The sequence below is a fragment of the Aspergillus brasiliensis genome (genome assembly GCF_001889945.1).
Source record: "Aspergillus brasiliensis CBS 101740 unplaced genomic scaffold ASPBRscaffold_10, whole genome shotgun sequence".
Taxonomy (NCBI): domain Eukaryota; kingdom Fungi; phylum Ascomycota; class Eurotiomycetes; order Eurotiales; family Aspergillaceae; genus Aspergillus; species Aspergillus brasiliensis.
The window spans coordinates 904,793-926,664 of NW_027137451.1; the positions used below are offsets into that span (position 1 = coordinate 904,793).

The 21,872-nt window shown below is 51.9% G+C and overlaps 9 protein-coding genes across 9 annotated transcripts; 4 read left to right on the forward strand and 5 right to left on the reverse strand.

The window, feature by feature from the left end:
- Positions 1–217: 217 nt before the first annotated feature.
- ASPBRDRAFT_57243 (uncharacterized protein) lies at positions 218–1,301 on the forward strand (the record flags this gene model as incomplete). Its single annotated transcript, XM_067627719.1, has 3 exons — positions 218–396; positions 446–678; positions 733–1,301. The coding sequence occupies 3 exons, from the start codon at positions 218–220 to the stop codon at positions 1,299–1,301; spliced, it is 981 nt and encodes a 326-aa protein (XP_067476855.1).
- Positions 1,302–2,755: 1,454 nt separating this feature from the next.
- ASPBRDRAFT_45959 (SUR7/PalI family protein) lies at positions 2,756–3,843 on the forward strand (the record flags this gene model as incomplete). Its single annotated transcript, XM_067625514.1, has 3 exons — positions 2,756–2,972; positions 3,028–3,495; positions 3,559–3,843. The coding sequence occupies exons 1-3, from the start codon at positions 2,853–2,855 to the stop codon at positions 3,841–3,843; spliced, it is 873 nt and encodes a 290-aa protein (XP_067476856.1). The 5' UTR covers positions 2,756–2,852.
- Positions 3,844–4,328: 485 nt separating this feature from the next.
- On the reverse strand, positions 4,329–6,539 carry ASPBRDRAFT_131273 (uncharacterized protein; the record flags this gene model as incomplete). The annotated part of the gene is made up of 1 exon (XM_067618317.1): positions 4,329–6,539. The coding sequence occupies one exon, from the start codon at positions 6,537–6,539 to the stop codon at positions 4,329–4,331; it is 2,211 nt and encodes a 736-aa protein (XP_067476857.1).
- Positions 6,540–7,761: 1,222 nt separating this feature from the next.
- Positions 7,762–9,496, forward strand: ASPBRDRAFT_283287 (sugar phosphate isomerase/epimerase family protein). The gene is made up of 2 exons (XM_067622496.1): positions 7,762–7,844; positions 8,003–9,496. The coding sequence occupies exon 2, from the start codon at positions 8,244–8,246 to the stop codon at positions 9,375–9,377; it is 1,134 nt and encodes a 377-aa protein (XP_067476858.1). The 5' UTR covers positions 7,762–7,844; positions 8,003–8,243; the 3' UTR covers positions 9,378–9,496.
- A 21-nt stretch (positions 9,497–9,517) lies between these two features.
- On the reverse strand, positions 9,518–10,800 carry ASPBRDRAFT_157628 (RTA1 domain-containing protein). The gene is made up of 3 exons (XM_067619426.1): positions 10,574–10,800; positions 10,243–10,494; positions 9,518–10,148 (listed from the first exon to the last, which is right to left on the reverse strand). The coding sequence occupies exons 1-3, from the start codon at positions 10,725–10,727 to the stop codon at positions 9,616–9,618; spliced, it is 939 nt and encodes a 312-aa protein (XP_067476859.1). The 5' UTR covers positions 10,728–10,800; the 3' UTR covers positions 9,518–9,615.
- A 416-nt stretch (positions 10,801–11,216) lies between these two features.
- On the reverse strand, positions 11,217–12,172 carry ASPBRDRAFT_130607 (RTA1 domain-containing protein; the record flags this gene model as incomplete). Its single annotated transcript, XM_067618242.1, has 3 exons — positions 11,217–11,662; positions 11,717–11,965; positions 12,019–12,172. 3 exons carry the CDS (start codon positions 12,170–12,172, stop codon positions 11,217–11,219), a joined length of 849 nt encoding a protein of 282 aa, XP_067476860.1.
- A 2,425-nt stretch (positions 12,173–14,597) lies between these two features.
- ASPBRDRAFT_182692 (uncharacterized protein) lies at positions 14,598–16,478 on the forward strand (the record flags this gene model as incomplete). The annotated part of the gene is made up of 5 exons (XM_067619980.1): positions 14,598–15,027; positions 15,080–15,400; positions 15,458–15,603; positions 15,667–16,120; positions 16,197–16,478. Exons 1-5 carry the CDS (start codon positions 14,731–14,733, stop codon positions 16,476–16,478), a joined length of 1,500 nt encoding a protein of 499 aa, XP_067476861.1. The 5' UTR covers positions 14,598–14,730.
- A 960-nt stretch (positions 16,479–17,438) lies between these two features.
- Positions 17,439–19,202, reverse strand: ASPBRDRAFT_32435 (putative amino acid transporter; the record flags this gene model as incomplete). The annotated part of the gene is made up of 1 exon (XM_067623015.1): positions 17,439–19,202. The coding sequence occupies one exon, from the start codon at positions 19,200–19,202 to the stop codon at positions 17,439–17,441; it is 1,764 nt and encodes a 587-aa protein (XP_067476862.1).
- Positions 19,203–19,804: 602 nt separating this feature from the next.
- Positions 19,805–20,973, reverse strand: ASPBRDRAFT_77052 (hydroxymethylglutaryl-CoA reductase; the record flags this gene model as incomplete). The annotated part of the gene is made up of 1 exon (XM_067629345.1): positions 19,805–20,973. The coding sequence occupies exon 1, from the start codon at positions 20,963–20,965 to the stop codon at positions 19,805–19,807; it is 1,161 nt and encodes a 386-aa protein (XP_067476863.1). The 5' UTR covers positions 20,966–20,973.
- Between the last annotated feature and the right edge of the window lie 899 nt (positions 20,974–21,872).

The window sequence follows — 21,872 nt, forward strand, 5'->3', positions numbered from 1 at the left end:
CTTTCTATTTATGGGGGCGATCTCGAGGACTGACTATGCGACGCCGCGCATCGGCTTCGAAGCGATATCGCTTCGGAAGCGAATTTCGGCATGACTCAACTTGCACATGTGAGACTCAACTATCCTATATAGGAAACAGGTAACTGGAAAATAATATGGATTAGTGCCTCTTGACTTCCTAGCACTGTTTTCACAGCCTCATAATATCACTGCAGCGATGGATGCTCATCAGCGTCCGGACTTCCAATCACTTCCTCTCGACAACTCGCACCCGCCTTTCTCAGCCTGGGGACTCTATGGCCCAGACGACGAACTGGGGACGTTGAATCTCCTAACGAAGGAGACGCTTCTTGCGGCAAAGTCCGAGATAATCACCGGTAAAACATTCAGTTTGAAGTACGTGCACATGGAAACGGCGCGATTATTCATGTTAACAGCCTACAAGCCATTCGATCAACTTCCCCCTCTTGCCAATGAATCCAGACAGAAAGCCTTGCGAACACAGAATCAATAGTAAGTTGCTTAGCAACGACGATGAATTGGACATCAACACGCAAAGTTCGAGCCATTGGGACGGTTTGCGGCACGTTGGATACCGCGAAGGTCGGCTATTCTACAATGGCTCTATTCAGGAGGACATCACAGGACCGAATGCTAATCAACGAAACGGAGTGCAAAGTATGTACTCTTCAACTCAACTGGCCTCTGTGTGCTGTATTGACAGAACCACAGATCTCTCCAGAAAGACCATCGCCGGTCGCGGCGTCCTCCTCGATTACCGCTCGTGGGCTTCGAAACAAGGCATTCACTACGACGCATTTGATACACACCGGATCACACCCAACGAGCTCTTAAGATGTGCGGAGAGCCAACAGGTTGAGTTCCACTGCGGTGACATTCTTCTCATCCGCTCCGGCTGGACGGAAGATTACAGCAAGCGCAGCGGTGACGAGAAACGAGCACTTGCCGCTCGCACCTCGCGAACGTTTGTCGGCGTTGAAAACTCCGTTGAGATGGCAGAGTGGCATTGGAAGATGGGCTTCGCTGCAGTCGCGGGCGACACGAATGCCTACGAGGCATGGCCGCCGGGTCAGTCTGCGGGGAATGAACTAATTCTGCCATACTCTCTGCACGAGGTGTTCTTGGCTGGGTGGGGAATGCCCATCGGAGAGGTCTGGAACCTAGAAGACCTGGCGAGCGAGTGTAAGAGGCTGCAGAAATGGACGTTCTTCCTGGTAAGCCAGCCTTTGGATATTCCCGGTGGCGTGGCTAGCCCTTCCAATGCTGTAGCTATCTTGTGATAAATGAAAGAGACCCCATAGTCCCTAGCTGTGGATTTCCACCAAGCTAACACCGTATTGTGGAACTTGACCTTGAATCTTGAGAGATTATTGTATATGATAGCGACCTTATCCTTGAATCTTGAGAGGAGCCATGAGGGGTCTACGCGAGTGTCGGCTCGGGAACGGAGCGAAGGCAGTAAAGATGCATTATGTCTCTAAATTGCGGTTCGCAGATACAAACAAACCTTTAACATGTCTTGAAGACACATGCAGAAACAACCCCGCTGTTGTGCCGCTCTTCGCAGAATGTATATGTTGAGGTCGGGCTTGGTTATGAAGAATCTTCCTCGGTGTCGACTAGAAAGCCCGCATTTGGGAGTGAGCACTAGAAATATGAGTGAATATCTCAAACATGTTCAAGGGTCAACTAGACTGTGGATTCTGGATGTTGCTCTCGCGAATTACCGGGACTCTTTTGGAATTTATTCCTTCCCACTATCTTGAATCAGGAAAGAGTATGCACGACAGTATGCTGACTTGGTGACTCTTACGAAGCTTTGACGCGCTCAGCCCTTATACGCTCATGATCAGGAATTGACTATCTAGATGGCTCACTGGAAATTGCCTCGATGGACCGAGTATCTAGGGCGATTGCAGCGTTTCTAGAACTAGTCTGTTAGCTCTGAAACATGGCGATTCGGGAGTTGGAACCGACCATTCACATGGCAATCTTAGTGATCGAAACCTGTTTCTCATTCTGTGACAACATACTCGGCTTTAATATGAGGAATCCCCGTGTAACATGAGGTGATATGAAGCTTTGATACCCTTGGGTGCTGCCTGCATACCAGTCAGTGGTGAAGGGAATGCAGCGAGTCCCGGATGAACTTCCCGGAACAAGCTTGCCATGCTTCTCGGCTGGCTTCGGGTGACGGACGGGAGTAACCTTCATGTGTGTTTGGATGATATCGGGCTCGCTTGTGAGCTAGTTATTGAAAGGAGGGAGACTAATGTATCAGTGGGCCAAGACTCGAACGGATCCAAATATAGCCGGTGCTGATCACCTTTTGGTTTAGTACCTACGGTGGGCGCACAAGCAATGTGCCCCTCTGATATTTGATCATACAATCGTATCACAGGGGACTATAAATGGCGTGGCTGGGACTGTATCCGGAGACATCGCTCCCTCCTTGATGAGGTCTCCAGGCAATACCTACCCGTATACGGAAGCACTCTCACCAAGGGTTTAGAATACTGGCGATGCGCCATCAACGCCTGAAACAAGTGTAGAGGTATGACCGAATATTCCAAAATTCGGTGGCTGGTCGCCAAACACGGCAGTGGAATAACGTTTATTGTATAGCATAAATGCGTATGAGTGGAGGTGTATAAGATCTCCCTTTTCCAGCTTCACCTTCATCTGGAGCATGATACGTTCTTTACATCATTTCCACTGCCTCATGAAGAGACTCGTCTATCCACTATTCATCCAGCAGAGGGAAGTCTGCAACCATATTTACCCTCATAGTCACTAGTTCATCGACCTAAGAGGGAACTAACGGCACCACCATGGGTTGCCTCCCAATATTCCTGCCCGGCATCGCCTCCTGCGTCGCCTTCCTACTGGGCATCCTCTCCCTCTTTGCGGGCAGTCAGCGCCAGTTCCTACCCCAGGCAGATCTTCTCACCGTAAGTCAATGATGTTTCCACTTCAACCTCCCACCACTCATGCCCTCTTCACTAGTTACATACCGGAGGAGCCGGTGGACAGGGCGCCCCCGATTACTTCCCCATCTACACCATGTCCTACTGCACCGGGTATCAGGAGATCTGTGTATCAGACGAGACCACCAATGCCACCACAATCAAAAACGAGATCATTGACTGCTCCGACCGCAGCGTGCTATTTACCTTCAACCCTGGTGAAGCCATCACGAAAGCCATGGGCACCCCATCAGACAGTCTATCCCCGGACAGCTGGCCGTCCTGGATCACGGACGATTTCGAGGCATTAGCTCCCACCAACACAGCCATGGTGTTACTATTGATCTTTGGCACTGCAACGTCCGCTATAGCCGTCGGCGTCCGCATCTGGACGATTGTGTGTGCCCGAGCATCGGAAAGTACGAGGCCGCCCATGTATCCTGGGAGTTCCGCGTCTAGCTTGGATTTGGACATTCCTCCATCTAGTATAGAATTTCTTGCTTTCCTGGTTAGTATAAAGGTATAGCCCCTGGCATTATCATAGATCGCTAATTTCGTGTCTACAACACAGGTGAGCCTCCTCAGCTTTGTAATCGCCTCCATCATCGCCAGTGTCATCACCACGGAATTTGTGAAATTGATCAACCGGTCCGGTGAGGGATATGGGATCTCGGCGACGACAAGCACCTCGTTTTTGGGAATGATCTGGACAGCTGCGGTGCTGCAGGCGCTTACTACGGCGAATAGGCTTGCTGCTATTCTTCGCTATCGTGCCCAGCATTGCCGGTGCGATTGGGATGAATCGGTGGCGCCTCCTGAGTCGGCGGAGCAGAAGCCGCTGGTAGGGGGTGATTAATTGGCTATGCTCTATGTTATTGTTAGTTCACTTGTAACTTATAGCTGTAATATATGCAATACCACATGTTGCATCGGCGCGTGTTTTGTATGATAATACAATTTATCTGGCTTGGAACTTTATATGCGGTGTGGACTTGGTACTTTCCTTCACAGGTAGGTTCGAGTTGCAAATTATGCGACTAATCGGGGTGTAAGAGCCTTTTAGTAGACGAATACTCGTACTATGAACTGCGTGTGCTCTGTACACTATGCAATAGAGGTGTGTTGGTTCTGGAATCAAAGGCAACACGTGCCACGCTCACCTGACAACACCAAATATTTGATCCTCCCATCCTTCTTTCCTACACTTACATACTTTCTCTCCGGATCTGCTGAGCAACCACTCTGACTGAAAATGCATTCGAGTAAGACAAATGGTATTTGAATGTGTTGAGTGTCCTCATAAGACTTTTATCACGCCACTGATCTAACATCGCCAACTGTCTAGAATACATCACCCGAGAGAAGCTCCTCGCGCGATCCCAGATGGAACACCGGGATATGCTGCACGGGCGCAGGCACCTTCACAACCTGTCCTCCCGCATACGTTTCGTTCGTCCACCAGTATGTCCAAGGCTTGGTGTTGTTCTCTCCGGTCTGCGGCAGGTATACAGGCCACTCAGTCACGTTCGGCAAAGTCACCGGTGAGACCAGCAGGCGTGGGCCAAACATATACTGCTGCGTCGTGTAGTTGCTGTTGGATGACACCAGCTGGGAGATCTTCGGGTCCGTCTTCTCGAAATCCATATACAACGGGCGCATGATACTGCGACCTGTAAGGTGGAACTGGTTGAAAATGGACTTCAAGTAAGCACCCAGCTGGTAGCGCAGATGGATATACGAGACAATGATTGGTGTGTTGCTTGCACCATACGACCACGGCTCATTGGCGCAGGTGTAGGCATCCTGGTAGTAGCAGGTCCGGCTACCGTGAGTGCGCATGAATGGCAGGAAGGTCGTCCAAGCCAGCCAGCGCACATACAACTCCCGGAATTCGGGCGTGTCAATGTTTCCACTCCACCAAACAGTCGAATCAACTTCGAAGCCGCCGGCATCAACGGTCCACCAGCCCCAGCCGGTTGCCGCGGCGGACAACCCACTGGCTACCTGCACTGCCAGTGTATCCCAAACCGACGTAGTGTCTCCAGACCAGATCATGCTGCAGAACCGCTGAGACCCGATGTACCCGGACCGACTCAGGGAGACGTGATCGCAAGCGCTTCCTTCCTTAGTGTCTGTAGCGTTACGGAATCCCTCCTCAATGGCCTGCTGATGCGCCCAGGGGTACAGCTTACCCACGCCGAGCTGCGTACCAGCGGCATAGTTCACATTCGGCAGGGTATACGGAATAGACTGAATATACGTGCTCTGCCCGTTGTTCTCATAGGCCTCACCCAGCGCTCCGCCATCGGCTTGGTCAATCCAAAAGTTCTTGATACCCTTGTCGTAGTAGTTCTTCTTCAGCGTGCTCCAGAGGAACTTCCGCGCCGCGGGGTTGGTGGAATCTATGTTCCTGATGTATGAGCCGTTCCAGGAGTCAGTGGTACCAGGGCCATCGCGCGTGGCCGAGAGCAGACCGTTAGCCTGCAGGGTTGCGTAATTGACACTGTTGTCTTCAACACTAGGCCATAGCGACGCCATCATTTCGGCCCCCGTGAGGTTCTTGACCCGCGCCGACATCTGCGCGACATTGGGCCACAGGCGCGGATCAAGCGCCCAGTCACCCTGATGAGCCCACGACTGGTAGTCGATCACGATCATGGAGACCGGGATGTTTCGGTCATGGAAGTTCTGAGCCAGCAGCTCCACCTCCGTTTGGTTCTCATATCGCAGCTTGGATTGGATGTATCCCAGAGAAAAGTCGGGCGGGGTCGGTGCCCGTCCTGTCAGGGCCGAGATCCGCTGCTGCAGGGTGTCGTAGTCGCCTGGCTGCGCAGCGACAATCACGTAGTCAACAAGCGTTGTCGACGCGGCGGTGAACCTGGTCCGGAGGGTGCCAAACTCCATACGCCCCTCAGCTGGCATGTTCCAGATGAAGGCATAGCCTTTGTTGCTCATGAAGACCGGGGTGGGGATGTGGGTGTTGAAGTTGACCATGTCAATCACGGAACCTTTCTTGTTGATCATATGATCCTGTTGTGTGCCGGTGCCATAGATCTGCTCATCCGGAGTCGCACTGAAGGAGAACTCGGCAGAGAATTCGGCCCCGGGTCCTGGCCAGGAATAGTACCGGGGGTTAAGAGACTTCAGCGGAGCATATTCGTTGGTGAGCAGGGTCTCACTTCCATCTTCATTGACGCGGTAGAAGGAGAGTCGGTATCCGGCCGTGTCGCCACCCCAGCCCGTGGTGCGCAGGATGATATTGCCGTTGCGCAATGTGCGAGGTTCCGCGCCGGTGGTTGCGGTGTCATAGCTCATGCCATGCGCGGTGTCCTCATAGCCTTCAATCGGGGGATCGTAGATGAAGCTGATCTCGTTGCCCGAAGGCGGACGGAAGGGCCATGCGCGCACGCGGAATCCGTCGTACCCAAACGGCTGGACGAGGATGGTCTCGAAGCCATGCTGGATCCGAAGACCGGTAGAGTTGGGGGCAAAGTAGGTTGCAGCGGCAGCCTGAACCAGGGCCCCTAGAGCGAAAAACGAAGAAAAGTACATGGTTGGAACCTTCTACTTGGGATTCATGATACAGCCAAAGGAATTGATGCCCGCGTTCCGTCAATGCAAGGGCGAGTGCTCAGTGCTATTGAGATGCCTTCGGCGACGATATAAGTAGCCCTCGCCCGGAGATTTAGCCGATTAGGCTAATTTCTTTGGATTTTTACCAGTTAAACAGGCCATTTTTTGGAAGGAATCAGTCGTACGAGGGGATGCAGTAGTGTTCCAACGGTGGGAGATGCTAGTCGGGGATGATGGAATGGGCTGTGGAGATGGGGATGCGGAGAAAAGTCGAGAACGGGACAAACAGGCTCACTAGCGGATGGCGATCCACTTGGTCTGGCGACCTTCCGGCGGAGGGGCAGAGACCCAATGATGTCTGGAATGGCTAATATGGCCATCGGTGAACGAGAGAGAGGGCAGAAGAGAGAACGCTTTGTCCAAGCCTGTCATTCCATGCCTTCTGGACTTGTGCTGGTCCTGTCGGTTCAGGAAGGGTTACAGACCAAAAAGGAAGGGGAAGCCGGGAAGAATGAGACGAGATCCACATTGCTGTTGACCCTCGTCGGGGAGATCGATCCAGGGTCTTTTTCCCACTAGCAAGGAAAGCACTACGCTCTTCGATTATCCTGTCTTCTGTCAATCTCGCCAGACATCATGTTGATTATCATGGCCCGTCTTTATGGCCGATCGGACTATGGCAAATGGCGATCTGCGCGCCGCACGGAGCTGGCCGAGGCAGTGGCTTACACTATTCCAGGATAAACAGGCGTGGCATCCCGCCGGAATTGCTCGCTCCAGACTGGCGGGGAATCTTCAATCCGGCCATGCAGTTCTGACGTGTCCTTGCATCGGTCGCATTGAACCCCTGCGATGCCGGTTCATCCGACCCCGATGACCATTTGGAACCTTAGGCTCATTGTCTCGGTGGTGAATTAGTTATGAGACAAGCAATTCATCTCCGGGCCGGTGTTTGGATGGTTTGCCCAGGCCGGATGTGTCTCACTTGTCCGGTCCCATAGGGTCTAAATGGAGAGGAGCGCTTGATCGATTGGACAGTGGACGGTCGTCCGTTTGCTTATGGTAACGAAAAGGTACCAGGACAAGTAACATAACCGAGCTGCCTCAAGCTTTCCCTGACTGGGCAGGGACAGGCAAATGAGGTTCATTCGGGGATAAAGTTTACTCCCACCATCGGAGACAGCGGAAGATACCGACAGCCCCTGTCAACACCACAAAACCACTTCATCTGTAATCAACCAGGAGAGGTCATCTCATGTTGCTCCCATTGGTTTTCCATAAAGGGTGAGACTCGCTCTTTCTCTACCTTCGATCATCGCCAGCTTGCAGCTTGAAAACCCAGGAAGCGCAATAGACCCTATGGAGAACGGATGGTGGCTGCTTCGCATTATCCATGGGAGCAGTGCATCGCTGACGTCAGAGGTACCATCTTCGAAATGTAGATATGTGCCCAGAACTCGGGGGAGGCTCAGTATTCATACCCCAACATATATCCCCAGACTCCTGGATGATCGTCGCGGGGATAGGGGTTAGCCACCCCAGACGGGAAAGCCTTCTCCCCGCAATTCAGAGCAGAAAGATTATCCGGAGAGACGATGACTCGTTGCTTTTCTCTTCGTTAACCGAGTATCCCACTTTTCTCTCCCTCATAAGCACACCTCTCTATCACTTTATATAGCCATCATGCCTATCGCCTGGCCACCGACCTCTATCCCCAATGAGTTTGGCATTGCCACCCTCTCTCTCGGCAACGCCATTCACCATAAACTCCAACCCCGCCTCGAAGCCGCAGCAAAAGCGGGTTACCGCTGGATCGACCTCTTCGACGAGTGCTGGGCGGCCTACCTCGCGGAACATGGACTTCCCGGTGACCAACTCTGGGAAGCGACCCCTGATAACTTGCGGATTGCCCGTAAGCTCGGCGATCTAGTCAAGTCACTTGGGATGCGTATCGCCTGCACACAACCTCTACGCTGTATCGAAGGTATCAAGGATCCAGCGGAGCGACGAGCCACGTTGGATCTTGTTGCGAAGCGCTTCCCGTTCATGCGTGCTTTTGACACCGACCTCGTGTTCATGTGTTCGAATATCCGTACCGATACTGGCGTCACCCCCGACCTGAAGACAGCGGCACGCGATCTCGCAGAGTTGGGCGATATGGCGAAGGCGTACTCCGATGCAGACGGCGGTCCTATGCTCCGCATCGGCTACGAGGGTCTTGCCTGGGCAATGCGGAATACCTGGGCGTCCACCTGGGAAGTTGTGAGGATGGCTAATCGTCCCAACGTGGGACTGATCATTGATGCATACAACGTGCTGGGCGCGGAATATGCGGATCCGTATAATCCCGCAGGCCATGGCCGCATCTACTCGACTGTGGAGGAGTCCACCGATGTGCTGTGTGCATCTTTAGCGTCTTTTGTAGCTTCCGTGCCTGGAGACCGCATCTTCTTCTTCCAGGTGGCTGACGCAGAGCGTGTGGATCCAAAAAAGTTCCTCCCTCCGACGGACCCCAAGATACCTGCCCTGCAACCGTGGTCGCGTGGACATCGATTGTACCCTTTTGAGACGGAACGCGGGGCGTATCTGCCAGTTCATCTCGTTGCTGCTGCTGTGGTGGCGACTGGTTACAAGGGACCGATGTCTTTGGAGGTATTCAACAACTCACTGAATGTTCCGGGTGATGAGGTTATCCCTGAACATGCGGAGCGGGGGATGATCGGTCTTCGCAAGCTGGCCGAGGCAATCCCTCAAGTGCCGGCGTATTGGGAAATGTGGCAGCAGGGGATTCGGTCCATGCGGCAGGGTCGGTTGTAGCTTGCAGCTTGACTGTCACTGATATGAAGTGCAGCAGTATGTAACTCATTGAATATTAGCGCTTGATCAATCCCTCATGCTTCCTCGTCTCTTGTCCACGTAGCCTAAAATCACTACGAAATACTATAAAATCCACTAGTCTTGGCAACATATATATGACAGTCCGTGCATCATCAAATTCATGTCCTAGGAACACACTGGCAACGACAAGGCCACCCGTATTCTATCCCAAATCACATCACACCCTCCCCCTCCGATGACTCGAACTCCTCCTCCTCCTTCTCCTCTTCATCTTTACCCCCTCCACATCACCACCTCCCCTCACCCCCTTCCCATATCCAAGCGAACTAGGATGCCAAAACAGCAGAATCACCATCACCAAAACCATCAACAACCCATCAAACGCATACATCCACACCTCCTTCCGCTGCAACTCTCCCGTGCGTCCCTGCGCAAACTCCACGACCCGAAATACACACCGACCTATAATCAGCACGTCCACGACGTACAACACCTTCAACAATTGACGCCATGGGGGATATCGACGATCATGCTGCCGATGCTGCCGATAATGTTGTCTGCGACCCCGCTGCGCAAGATAAGTTGTGATGCGCGCATCAAACACCCCCGAGACGAGGATGAATAATCCAAAGAAGATGACCTGCGCTATTAGACCTCCGATGATGATCCAGTTACCGAGGGTTTGGCGGGACTTGTTTGACTTCGAGGTTGATGATGGGTTGAAGGATGTTGTGGAGAGGATTCCTCCGCCTAGCATATACTTCAGTATATATTGGTTATATCGTAACAATACTGGTTCATGAAGAAGAAAGGAGAAAAAAGAGAGGGTATTGGATAAACGCACCCGTCGCCTGTCCCAATATTGCAATTATGTCCCCGATTACAAATATTCTTGTAATCCAGTGTGCAGGCACCAAGGAATACGATTCACCCTTGGATACGCGGATAATCCGTGCGAGGATCATGTAGATCGATGCTGCGAAGAGAGACGGGGCGAGGAGAAGTAGTAGTTCTTGCATGATGTATGGTGTTATGGTCCATTGTAAGGGGGGTTGTTTGCTGCTGATTATGCGGGCTGTGTAGCCGGTTGTTTCGACTATATATTATTTCATTAGGTAGGCAGTTAGTGCTTTGTGAATTAGGTTAGATATTAGAGATGGTTATATGTAGCATACATATACACCCTATGATGAATGGAGTGAAGAACCATGTTCGCTGTGCGAAGTAGTGGATCAGATGGCATATTGTGAGAAGCCCGCAGCAGGCGGTTGCGCAGGTGGCGGCGATGGTGGAGGGGGTGTATTCGTAGAGGTGGTATTCTGATGGCATTTTTCTCTTTCATTGCTAGGTAGAATGTGTGAAAGGGATGAGCAATACATGATGGCTGTGGGTTTGAGTCAAGTTATTAATGCTGTGTGATGTGTTACTTGGAAGTGAATTATCTAGGCTGTGGTTGTAACTATCGGTTTGTTTGTAGTGAAGTTCGTGTTCGTATTCGTGGCCCGTTTTAGCGTGGTGCTTATGCTGCCGGCACGGTCCAGGTTGGATGTTTTGTTAAGCTTATGCATTGACTTTCTGTGAGTTGTTAGTGTGGGGACTGGAATGGAGATAAGGGGAATTAGCGATACTAGGAAGTTTGTACTCTTTCTATGTATCCATTGGTTTGTTGGCTCTGATGATGCTTGAATAGTTAAAGGGCAAGGTATTCTTGTGGTGGTTATTCGCACGGGCAAATGTTTCATAAAAAAGGTCTATGTTCTATCTATCGGTCAAGCGGTCTATAATACACGAAATGTGTCCTATCCTTGTACTTCAGACCTATATGGCAGGAGACACATCAACAAACCGGAGCCCGTATCCCACTGCTGCTACCCTCGACTTCCCCAGCAACCCGTTTATCTCACTCGGGTGAACGCAAATCAGAATGCACAATACCAAGAACATCGGCACCGCATCGAAGACATAGATAAATGCCTCATGGGTAATCACGTATCCGTCCTGTCCCTGGATATACTCGATGAAACGTACAATGGAGCGAATGAGGATCAAGAAGCTGGACGCGTACAGCGAGAAGAAGTGCTTGCGCCATGGGATCATCGGCGATTCCGAGCGAACGGTAGGGTGTCGGTAGATGCGACGTTGGAAGATGATGGCGACCACCAGGAAGAAGCAGAAGAAGATGATCTGTACGAGCAGTCCACCGATGATGACATTCTCGCCGGTATGATCGGTCGCGGATTTGGATTCAACCATGATTCCGGCACCTGTAGATATCAGCATAGTGTAATTTGGCGGTAGGTGGTATGTGGATGACGGACCGGACGACTGCATCAGGAAGGACAGACAATCCCCAATTACGAAGATTTTTGTCAACCATTTCAGTCGGATGATCGAGTGGTGTTCTCCATGCACCAGGGCGATGATGCGGCCGAGGATCATGTAGATGGTGGCGGCGAACAATGCCGGGGCGATCAGGAGAAGTGTGCTCTGAATGATGTACGGGCCCAGCGTCCAATTGGGGGATTGGTTTCCGGACATGGCGCGACCGATATAACCAACTGTTTCAACTGCTGTCATGTTAGCTGAGGAAGTCTAAGAACGGGTAGAGGATTGCACATACAAAGGCCACCGATCAAGGCCGCAATGGTCAACCATGCGCGCGTTCGAATAAGCTGATAAGTAAAGACAATGACGCCGCCCAGGAAGAGCATGATCATGACCGCGGCGCCTCCCACGGAGGGATAGTAGGCGTATGCCGTCCAACCGGTGGCCATGATAGCAGGCAGCGTGATGACCTGTTGGGACTGAGATGGCGTGAAGGAAGCCGAAGATTGGGAGTGAACTGGGCCATTTCACTTCTTAAGAGACTGCGACTCCTGAAACCTTCTATGTGTGCGTAGAATTCTTCGATGGCCGTTGTTGAGATAGTTTGGACTGTGCCTGTCGTATTTCGTACTTTGAACCATGTTCGGCTTAGTGTGTGGTGGAGTTAACCGCCTGGTTCAGTTTTGGTGCTTTTTATAGTCGCGGCCAGGTCGTATACGAGCTGATCAGGCAAAGAATCCGAATGCACGGACCAGTGCATGGCACGGTCCACTCTGTGAGATACAAGAAATAGTGAACCTGATTCTTTAAGCTTCTTTCCAGTCCCGAGCAGCGGTAAGTGCATCACGATATCAGCGCTGAACCGAATTATTAAGGATATCTGGGGTTGCAGATTGCTCTGTAAATCATCAAGATCTGAGTTCATGTGCCACCAGGCCTTGAGCTTTGGAGTCCTCGTCACCACGCAGTGCTGATTTGATGTAGCCCACGGTTAACTATTTGGTTATTTAGGCAGGTGTATCTTGCTACCTACCTTGGATTCTGCGGAGCATTCGATCGACATTCCTTTCTCGCACTTTTGCAAATGTCTGTATAGTTAAGGTGCAGTTTCTTGTGTGGTTTGGGACGTGGCGCTTTTCAGCGTCCAGAAAGATAAGGAGTCTATCATAGTGACGAAGTGCGCTACCAAAATGGCGGACCGCAGACAACATAGAGAGGAGTGGTTTGGCCTCTTCCCATGTCGTTATATAGGTTGAAGCAACCTTGCATTGAATAGTGAGATTGTGGACAAAACTGCATTTCTGTCATGGTAGTCGTAGGTAGTTCTGTGATCAACGGTCATCGCCGGTGAATCCTGAATTTGAAAGTATATGGCAGATGTCGATGCTGGCATATGAGCACTGTGGTGCTTCGGCTTCTTCAACTCCTCGTTAAAGGTGAAGGATAATGGTAGCAAACAATCGGCAGTCACGACTCCCAGACGCATCATCTCTCGGGACCGCAGAGATTTTGATCATCATTATCGATGTCTGGATTTAGTATCATCAGAAGTCTCACATGTAGACCCATCACACAACTGCAAGTCTCGAATGCAGCTGCTACAAGATGTAATGGAAGCGAAGGAGTTTCGGTGGCAGTCGTATGACACGTGCACGGGGCGGGAAAATATCTGACTCGCCCCGTGCTCCCTGATACTCTTGCCCCGTCTATCACGGCTCCTACCAGGGATTTTCAGTCGATTCCATCTGTCTGATACAGAGCGGCTGCGGCATTCCACTGCTGGCCGTTTGTGCCTTCTCCACTACCTTCTCTCGGACCCTGCTGCGCGCTGGTGATTAGTTACAGACTGTTTCTCTCGAAACCGTGAATAAAAGGCCTGAAGGTGTTGTAAATCTTGACTCCATGTGAGTACCCTGAGGAACATTAACCATTTCAAGTTGCTAACTCATTTTGCTTGGGTTGTAGAAGTTTGCATGGTCGATGGGAACCGGAGGATGTCTGCCTGCCAGTGCCTGTGACCCCCAAGAATGGGCGGATAAAGAAGGACCCGCGCATGGATCCTGGAACCCCTGATGATATGGATAGTCCAGAGTCATCCAGACTACACGGTGCCACGCCTAACTCCACTGGGAGAAGTCAACGGCGGTGCTGGAGACGGTTCCTGAATATCCTCGGTGACCATTTCCTAACTGGGTCGGCTGTGCTTGATTTAACATCAAGTTAACGCCGAAGACCCACAGAGAATCCTCACCAGATGAGCTGTGTTATATTCCGTCCACCCAAGGGTCTCGCATTAAGCACATATGACAGGCCAGTTGGGGCAAGTGGTTCTCCAAGTCAGGGGAATCGCGTATCTGTCAAATCAGCATTAAAGACAAGATTACCTGCAGCCATGCCAAATGACCGAGAGACCAATTAGCCGAGCTCAGCAATTAGTGAACTATGCGAATTCTGTGGTGGTGGATGATTAATTCGGATCAGTTCTCATGGTGCCTGGATGGTCATGACTCGCGCCATGACGTGTCGCAGTCTCAGATAAGTGATGGCGGCGATCGTGAAACGCGCTCCAGGGGCAACAGGAGACCTTTCATCAAACCTTCAGTAGAGCCACTCCCCGTCTCGAGCTCGGCTCTGGAACGCTGACTGCCGACGGTGCCAATCATACCAGCCAGTGAAACCCCCTGCTGGATGCTATGCGGGGCCGACCGAACGTTCTTATTACAGAAGTCTCCACTCAAGTTGAAGATGGGTCGGTTCACGATGCATCCAAGCTAAGCTCCGGAGGTGGCTGAGTTTAGCTTATTGTTTCTTGACTTCCGGCTAGACCCAACGGTATCGTGGTTCTCCGTTTGACTGGACCCATGCTATCAATCTATAATATAAGAATGCTGGGTGCTCAACGGCTGTCCATGGTGGAAATCTGGAATTCCACGCCCTCATTGTTCTTCCTTTCACTTCGTTTTCTTTTTACTTACTTGACACTCTTTAGTCTTCCATTCTTTTCATCATGATGAAGCGCAGCGCGCTCCTTGCCTCTTTCCTTCCTCTCGCCCTGGGGTGCGACAGCCCTGAGACCCATTCTTGTGCCTCTGTCTACTCCGTCTCCTCTGCGGCGGCAGCTAGCTTCTGTGCCACCTTCACGGCGAGCACCGTGACTGCGACGACTGGCGTGCCGGATGTCTTCCTCTCCAACTGTGACTACAAGACCAAGCACCTCTCCAGTGCCTGCAGCTGTCTGGGCACCTCGGACGGATCGTCTCCCGCATCCACCCCGGCAGCCCCGGCAGTCTCCAGCAGCAGCGTCGTGAGTACTGACCAGATGCATCATCGCGCTTCAAATTACTGAGCCAGTCTAGGGCAAGGCGCCTGCTGTTGCAGCCACACGCACCTCGGCGGTCCCTACCACTTTCCATACCACTTTCCACACCACTCCCATTCGTGTGCCCGTGTCCACCCCGGCAGCAGCAGCTGTGACCTCCCAGGCTGTCGTCCCAGTGCAGAGCTCCGTGGCAGGCAACGGCGGCACCACCTGCACGGTGACTGAGTACGCCTCGATCTCCTCGGCCGTCGCATCCTGCTCCAACATTCTCCTGTCCAACATCAACGCCCCGGCATCGAGCACCATTGATCTCTCGGGCCTGCAGACCGGTGCGGCCGTCATCTTTGCTGGTGAAACCGTAAGCCGTTCCCTTCCCATCTTAGGCTGGACCACCATACTAACTACAGGATCATAGACCTTCGGTGACACCTACGACAGCGACTTCGACCCCATTGTCATCTCCGGTACCGACCTGACCATCACCGGTGAGGAGGGACATGTCATCAATGGTAACGGCGAAGCCTACTGGGACGGCGAGGGATCCAACGGCGGACAGGACAAGTGAGCGAGCTCCGCCCAGCACAAACCCACCCTGAAACAACCTCACTAATCCCCCCTTACCAGGCCTGACCACTTCATCGTCGTCAAAGACGTGTACAACTCCAAGATTGAAAACCTCAACATCCTGAACTGGCCCGTCCACTGCTTCGACATCGAGAACACCGAGCACCTGACCATCTCCGGCATCACTCTCAACAACACCGCCGGTGACGCCGCCAACAGCAAGAGTGACGGCGACCCGGCCGCCCACAATACCGACGGCTTCGACATCAAGCAGAGCGACTACCTGACCCTGACCAACTCCTGGGTGCACAACCAGGACGACTGTGTCGCCATCACCAGCGGTAGCTCGATCGTCGTCGACAACCTCTACTGCTACGGCGGCCACGGTCTCTCCATCGGCTCCATCGGCGGCAAGAGCAACAACACCGTCGATGGCGTCACCTTCTCCAACTCTCAGGTCCTGAACAGCGAGAACGGCTGCCGCATCAAGTCCAATGCTGATACCACTGGCGAGGTAGCCACCCTACCCTACCCTCTCCCACAGCACCCCTCAACCACGATCCATACTCTAACCACTGGTATAAATATAGGTATACAACGTCCGCTACGAAAACATCACCCTATCCGGCATCACCGACTACGGTATCGACATCCAGCAGGACTACGAGAACGGTGGTTCTACCGGTAACCCCACCAACGGCGTCAAGATCGAGAACATCTCGTTCGTCAATGTCAAGGGCACCATGAGCGACGGCAAGGATTACTACATCCTCTGCGGTGATGGTAGCTGCTCGAACTTTGTCTTCACGGATGTTGACATCACTGGTGGTAGCGATGATAGCTGCAATTATCCCTCTTCGGGATGTCCTTAGATTCATCCCTGAAACGTGGGTTGCAAGAGGCGCTAGTTGGATGTATCCTTTTGTGGGAGATATGGGACTGTAAAGTACCTATATCTCTCTCTCTCTCTCAATTATTTTTGATTTCTTGTGATTATCCTAGATTGCTGTGGATCAGCGGGTTAGGATAGTACACACCAAATAGTTGGTTTTGTTCCAAAATAGAGGGGTTCATCTTATCATATGTACTACCTAAGTATCAGTTCGTGAGTGTATGTTGGGATGTATATTCTTTGTAGATTTGACAGACATGGACTAGTCTACGACGATCAAATACAGCATGTCACTCCGAGGTCGCAGTGCACACCAAGTATCAAGCGACTCTAGTCGCAACTGGTGCGTTTCACAATGTCCGAATCCGAGTCCGAACCACCGAACCCCGGCCCCAAATTGACCGATCGTCACAGTGTACAGAGTACGAAGGATGTCAGATGCAGCTCACCAACAGCTAACTAACTAGTAACTAGCGCTACAGAACAAGTGGGGTAAGAGTCATGTGGTGAGATAGTTATTTCTTTTTGCAGTTCATATCGATTTCATTTCATTCATTCATACCCTCGTCAAGACAGGAGAGACAGATCCTCCCTCCTGTGGCAATAGCAGAAACAAGAAACAGCATATAACTCGAAACATTTTCTTCCCCAAAACTCCAAATGGGGTTTACGATTTGGGCTCTGCTGCATGATGAACTTCACTACCGCTGTATGAATCAAACCGTTAGCTCCATGGTGGCCGGTTGAGAGCAAACAAAAGAATCAAAGTCTGGCTGTACTGTGGTAGTTAGTGGCAGTTAACAGGCCGGAGGATGGCGATCGTGTGCTGAATGACTGACAAACCTGAGCCAGGGCACCGGGCCCCTTATCTCCCTCCTTAAGATGCGAGATGCGAAACCAGGACGCCGTATCTCTACACATACTCATGTTGATGGTGTGCTTAGGCGGATCCTTCTAGCCAGACGGAGACTGTGGCACTTGTTGTGTATACCATGAACACCGCTCCCAGTATCATCATCGCGATGTCGCCCCGTTTGACCCATGGAGACTCGGCTACTCCCTTCCAATGCAGGTATGCCGGGTAGATATATACTAGCGGCACACAAGCAAAAGACCCGGTCAGGGACACGAATTTATCGAGATCACCGGCTCCCACAGCTGCGATCAGGCCGCAACCCATCACAGCACCAGTCCGGAACCCGTTCTTCTTCCACTTGATCATGGGGTCGCGTTTGCCCGAATTCTGGCCGAAGAGCTTTCCCTCAAGGATACGGACGGCCGGGAAAAGCTGAATCGGCGAGCTGACTAGGATGGCGAGCGAATAGACGAACTGCAGCACATTGACAAAGCGGTCCGTGCGGGGAAGGTTGCTAATGATCTCTGTTTTGGTCTCTGCACCGAAGGTGGCATACGAGAGCGCCCCAACCGCCGTGAACAGGATGGTGATGATGATCATGACAGTATAAAGGAGTCTGTCGAAGTGCTCGGGCCGCTTCATGGACGACTGGATGGGCAGGATCAATCCGATGCCCTCAAAGGTAAAGATACACGAGCCGATCGTCAGGGTAAATGACTGGCTGTTGAAAAGTTCGACCGACGAGGCCAGACCACGGGACGCGAGACTGGCAATGTCATAGCAGTAGATGTACGCCAAGCCTACGAGGATGAAGACATCCGCCAGCAGCGCGATGGGACCGAGCTTGGAGATGTTCCGGATCAAAGACAGCGGGATGAGCACGAGCAGCTGTACGGCGATCAATTTAGCGGTCGACAAGGCCGTGCCCAGGTCCGTTGTCACAGCTTCCAGGACAGCGTGGACGTTCTCCGCGGTGAAGATGATACAAGCACACACGAAGCCCAGTTGAGAGATTACGATGGATGCGAGGATCAACGTCCGAAGACGAGGGCCACCGATCCGCTCTCCAATGTCGCCATAGCCACCGCCATAGTGTCTCCGACATTCCAGCAACAGGTGGAAGCACAATGTACTGATCAGCGACACCGTTACAAGGGTGATGGAGGAGAACAGGATCCCGCCGTTGCGAAAGGCCTTGGGTAAGAAGATGATCCCCGTTCCCACAAATGCCTTCAGCAGGGTGAAGAACGTTTTGATGTTGGAAGCATCGCCTGGGCGGCTGGCTCGTGAGCTCCGTCGTCGCCGCAAAAGAGCAGTGCGTTCGGACACCGGTCTCGTCTCATCCTCCTCTTCTTCTTCCTCGACGATGGCCGATTCCTCCTCTGTGTCGGCCAGATCCTCGCCCGCGAAGTTGCCATAGAGGTCCAGGAAATCGAGAAAGGAGGGGGCCACGCCTGGCTGGTCGAGCCGACCGTACTTGTTCTGTACGAAGTGACGACGGAAGCTCCCGGGCTCCATGGCGGCCACGCCTTCTTCCACCACGTCATCTGTGCGTCTTGGAAGGAAGGAGAAAGTGGCCGCCCGTTTGTCCAGGCGAGCTATCTTCGATTTGGCGTCGATCCGGTACAAGTCTCGATGGATATCGCCGCCTTGCAGTCGCAGTGAGGACTGGGGTTCGGACGGAGCATCACCGCTACTTTGCTCGGCCGGGGGCTCAGCGGGGGGGGCAGTCAGCTCATCCTGGAGAGAAGCAGTGAACTGAGGGTGCAGATGCTGGGACAAAACATTGTTTGCGTCTCTAGAGTCGGAGTCAGGATCCCGACCGGGGGAAGTGGAGAGATCTGCCATTGGAACTGGGGACGGGGAGGGAGGGCGGAGGCGAGTTTCTGGTTGGAGGAATGGCTAGGTCAGTTGGAACAGGAACTGGAGAGTGTTAGAAGCATTGTCGGGCCGTGCAGGCCGTCCAAAATCTGCCAGATGAACAAAGGAAAGTTTGACAGAGAACCAGGAGGAAGGGGGCGAGGAGAAGAGGAAATCAAAGAGGAAGGCGATGCTTTAAGAAGTACTTTGGGAGGACCAGCGGATGATGTCGATTCCGTCGATCGTCACTCTGCGCGCGGTCAGCCGTGCTCGATTTGCTGCGTTTGATTGGTTGAGCTAGTGAGTCAGCACCCGTGGCACAACGGTTATCACGTGATGACTGGGGGAAAAACAAAGAAAGGTGAAGATGCGAGGAAGTTGTACTACGCCACATACTATTCCCGATTTGCATGAAGTACAACTGGCTTGCTAGAGATTATCAATTGAGTCTCTCCAGAAGCTGCTTTCTATATAGGCACATTCGGGGCAACAGTTTCTCATATTGATAGTATTTTCTATCCACTTTATGTCTACTGCAGTAGCATTGTGTATATCTATTCTCTCTTTGTCCCCAACAGACTGAGGGATTCTCAGATCTTAGATCTTAGCCTCTCACCATCCTCCCATCGCGCTAACCGCTCATGACTCTGAGCAAATGTCTTCGTTACCACAGCAGAAGCCGAACTGATCTCCAGCGCCAGAGCAAATGCAGCAATGTACCCAGCCAGTCGTCGCTTACCGCCGGGCTCATTGCACTGCATGATCCGCAAGCCTTCCTGCTGTGTCGCGTATGACGTGCCCCCTCCAATCACCCCTACCGGCATGGAGGGGAAATACAGGCTCAGACTTAATGTTTTGGACGCCTGATCGTACTCTGGAGTCAGATGTGCCCACGACGCATCAGCGACGCACGCCGCATCTTGACCTGTGGCAATGAAAATGGCCGCCAATATATTCGCGGAGTCAAGATTGCTACCATGCTCGCCATTTCGAATCCCCGCGTCCTGGGTCGTTCGCATGAAGTCATATAACTGTGCGGATGAACAGCCCAAAATTCTCTGACATGCCGATTCGGATAGAGCTGTCCAGGCCACCGTCTCGACTCCCCGGACGACAGTCACATGCCTCCAGGATGGCTTCTTGTCTGAGGACAGCTTGCCTTCTACAAACGTGTCGATAATCTTGTATTCCTTTTCCAATTTCTTCAACACCCAGTCACGGATCCGGTCTGTGGCTATGGTCACCATGTTCTGACCCGACGCGTCGCCGCAGGTGTAACTGAGAAGGAGATGGACAGAGCTCCCAATGGTATGCGGCGTTAGGCTCTGGAGGCGGGCATGCTTGCTGGTGCTTTCAGCCACCTCTTTGAATGGTTTCTGGAAAGTAGGCAGTGCGCGCGCAAATCGTAAGGCATCTCCGGGATTCTGGAAGCGAAACACCGGGCAGCGCGTCATGCCTTCCTCCCCGATATGGACCTCAATTCCACCAGACGCATTGGCAGCCTTGCATCCACGGCAGCAGCTGGCAATAACTGCTGCCTCGGTGGTGGCCATGGGTGCCCAGATCTCCTTATCAGGCTCCGTAGGGGTCCGAATATGTAGCGGCCCAGCTAATCCAACAGGAACGTGTGTGTAGCCGATGAAGTTTTCGATCTTTATTTTGAATGGATCTTGATTGTGCCGAGTGATGTGTTCGATCCCGGTGAGAACTTGGCTAAATTGAGCCTTGGTCTTTTCTGTAGGAGGGGCCATGGTTCAGCTGTGTCACCAAGGGTAAAGTAATTGGAGTTGATACAGACGTCGATAGACAAGATTGTGCGCGACAAGGCATAACTGCTATTTGTATAGATTCAACCATGTTGCCCCCAAACAAGGTTAACCTTTGCAGAAACTTGGTGCGTACCGTCTGGTTGCAGGTCCTGTAACCCTTCTTCCAGGGCACAGCTGGATAGTTTTCTCTCGGTCTTGTTTCTACATACTGTTCCCTAGAGTTGTTTACATCACCAGTAACAAGGATATGGTGGCAGTCAGTAACTGCAAGTGGAGATATCAACATCCGCCATCCCGACACCAATCCTAACTAGTACAATTATATCGCCCGTCATGGCAGAGAATCCATTCAAACTCCGTCATATTCATGGAAATAAGGAGTAAAGAGAAATGGTAGAGTAGTCCTTACTATAAAATAAGCGGCTCAATGCGATAACAGAAAGAGTGACATAGATGCACCCAAGCATCGCGTTCACACCAGAGACCACCAAAATGCAAATACAATCAAAAGACCTCAGCCAGCCAGCCAGCGAGCAAAAAGGAATGACTACTATAGTAACTAACCATCTGCAACCCAGCACGACAAAAATCCCAACTCAGCGCACTGTGCACTAGCATTGACCTCCAAGGCAACCACTACTGTATCGTGCATACTCAAGATTGCGGGTCTTGTTAGCTTTGCCCGGCGGTCCACCAAGTGGAACTTGGACCTCAAAAGTAGGTAATAGACTTGCCTACGGAGTACTTCCTACATAGAAAAAGAAAAAAGAAGAGAAAGCACCGTCAAGTTTCAGATCCTTCCAATCCCAAGGGGCAAAAGAAAAAAGCATAAATCACCCGAGTTTCACAATATTCAGCTTTGAGAAAAAGAAAAAGAAAGCAATTGTGG

Excerpts from the sequence above, each read along its gene's own strand:
- ASPBRDRAFT_157628 (XM_067619426.1), bottom strand. The coding sequence starts at position 10,727 with ATGCCATCAGAATACCACCTCTACGAATACACCCCCTCCACCATCGCC. Across the intron at positions 10,495-10,573 it reads ATTCATCATAGGGTGTATAT|TCGAAACAACCGGCTACACA; the intron begins GTATGCTACATA and ends AATAATATATAG. Across the intron at positions 10,149-10,242 it reads AATATTGGGACAGGCGACGG|GCGGAGGAATCCTCTCCACA; the intron begins GTGCGTTTATCC and ends AGTATATGCTAG.
- ASPBRDRAFT_283287 (XM_067622496.1), top strand. The coding sequence starts at position 8,244 with ATGCCTATCGCCTGGCCACCGACCTCTATCCCCAATGAGTTTGGCATT.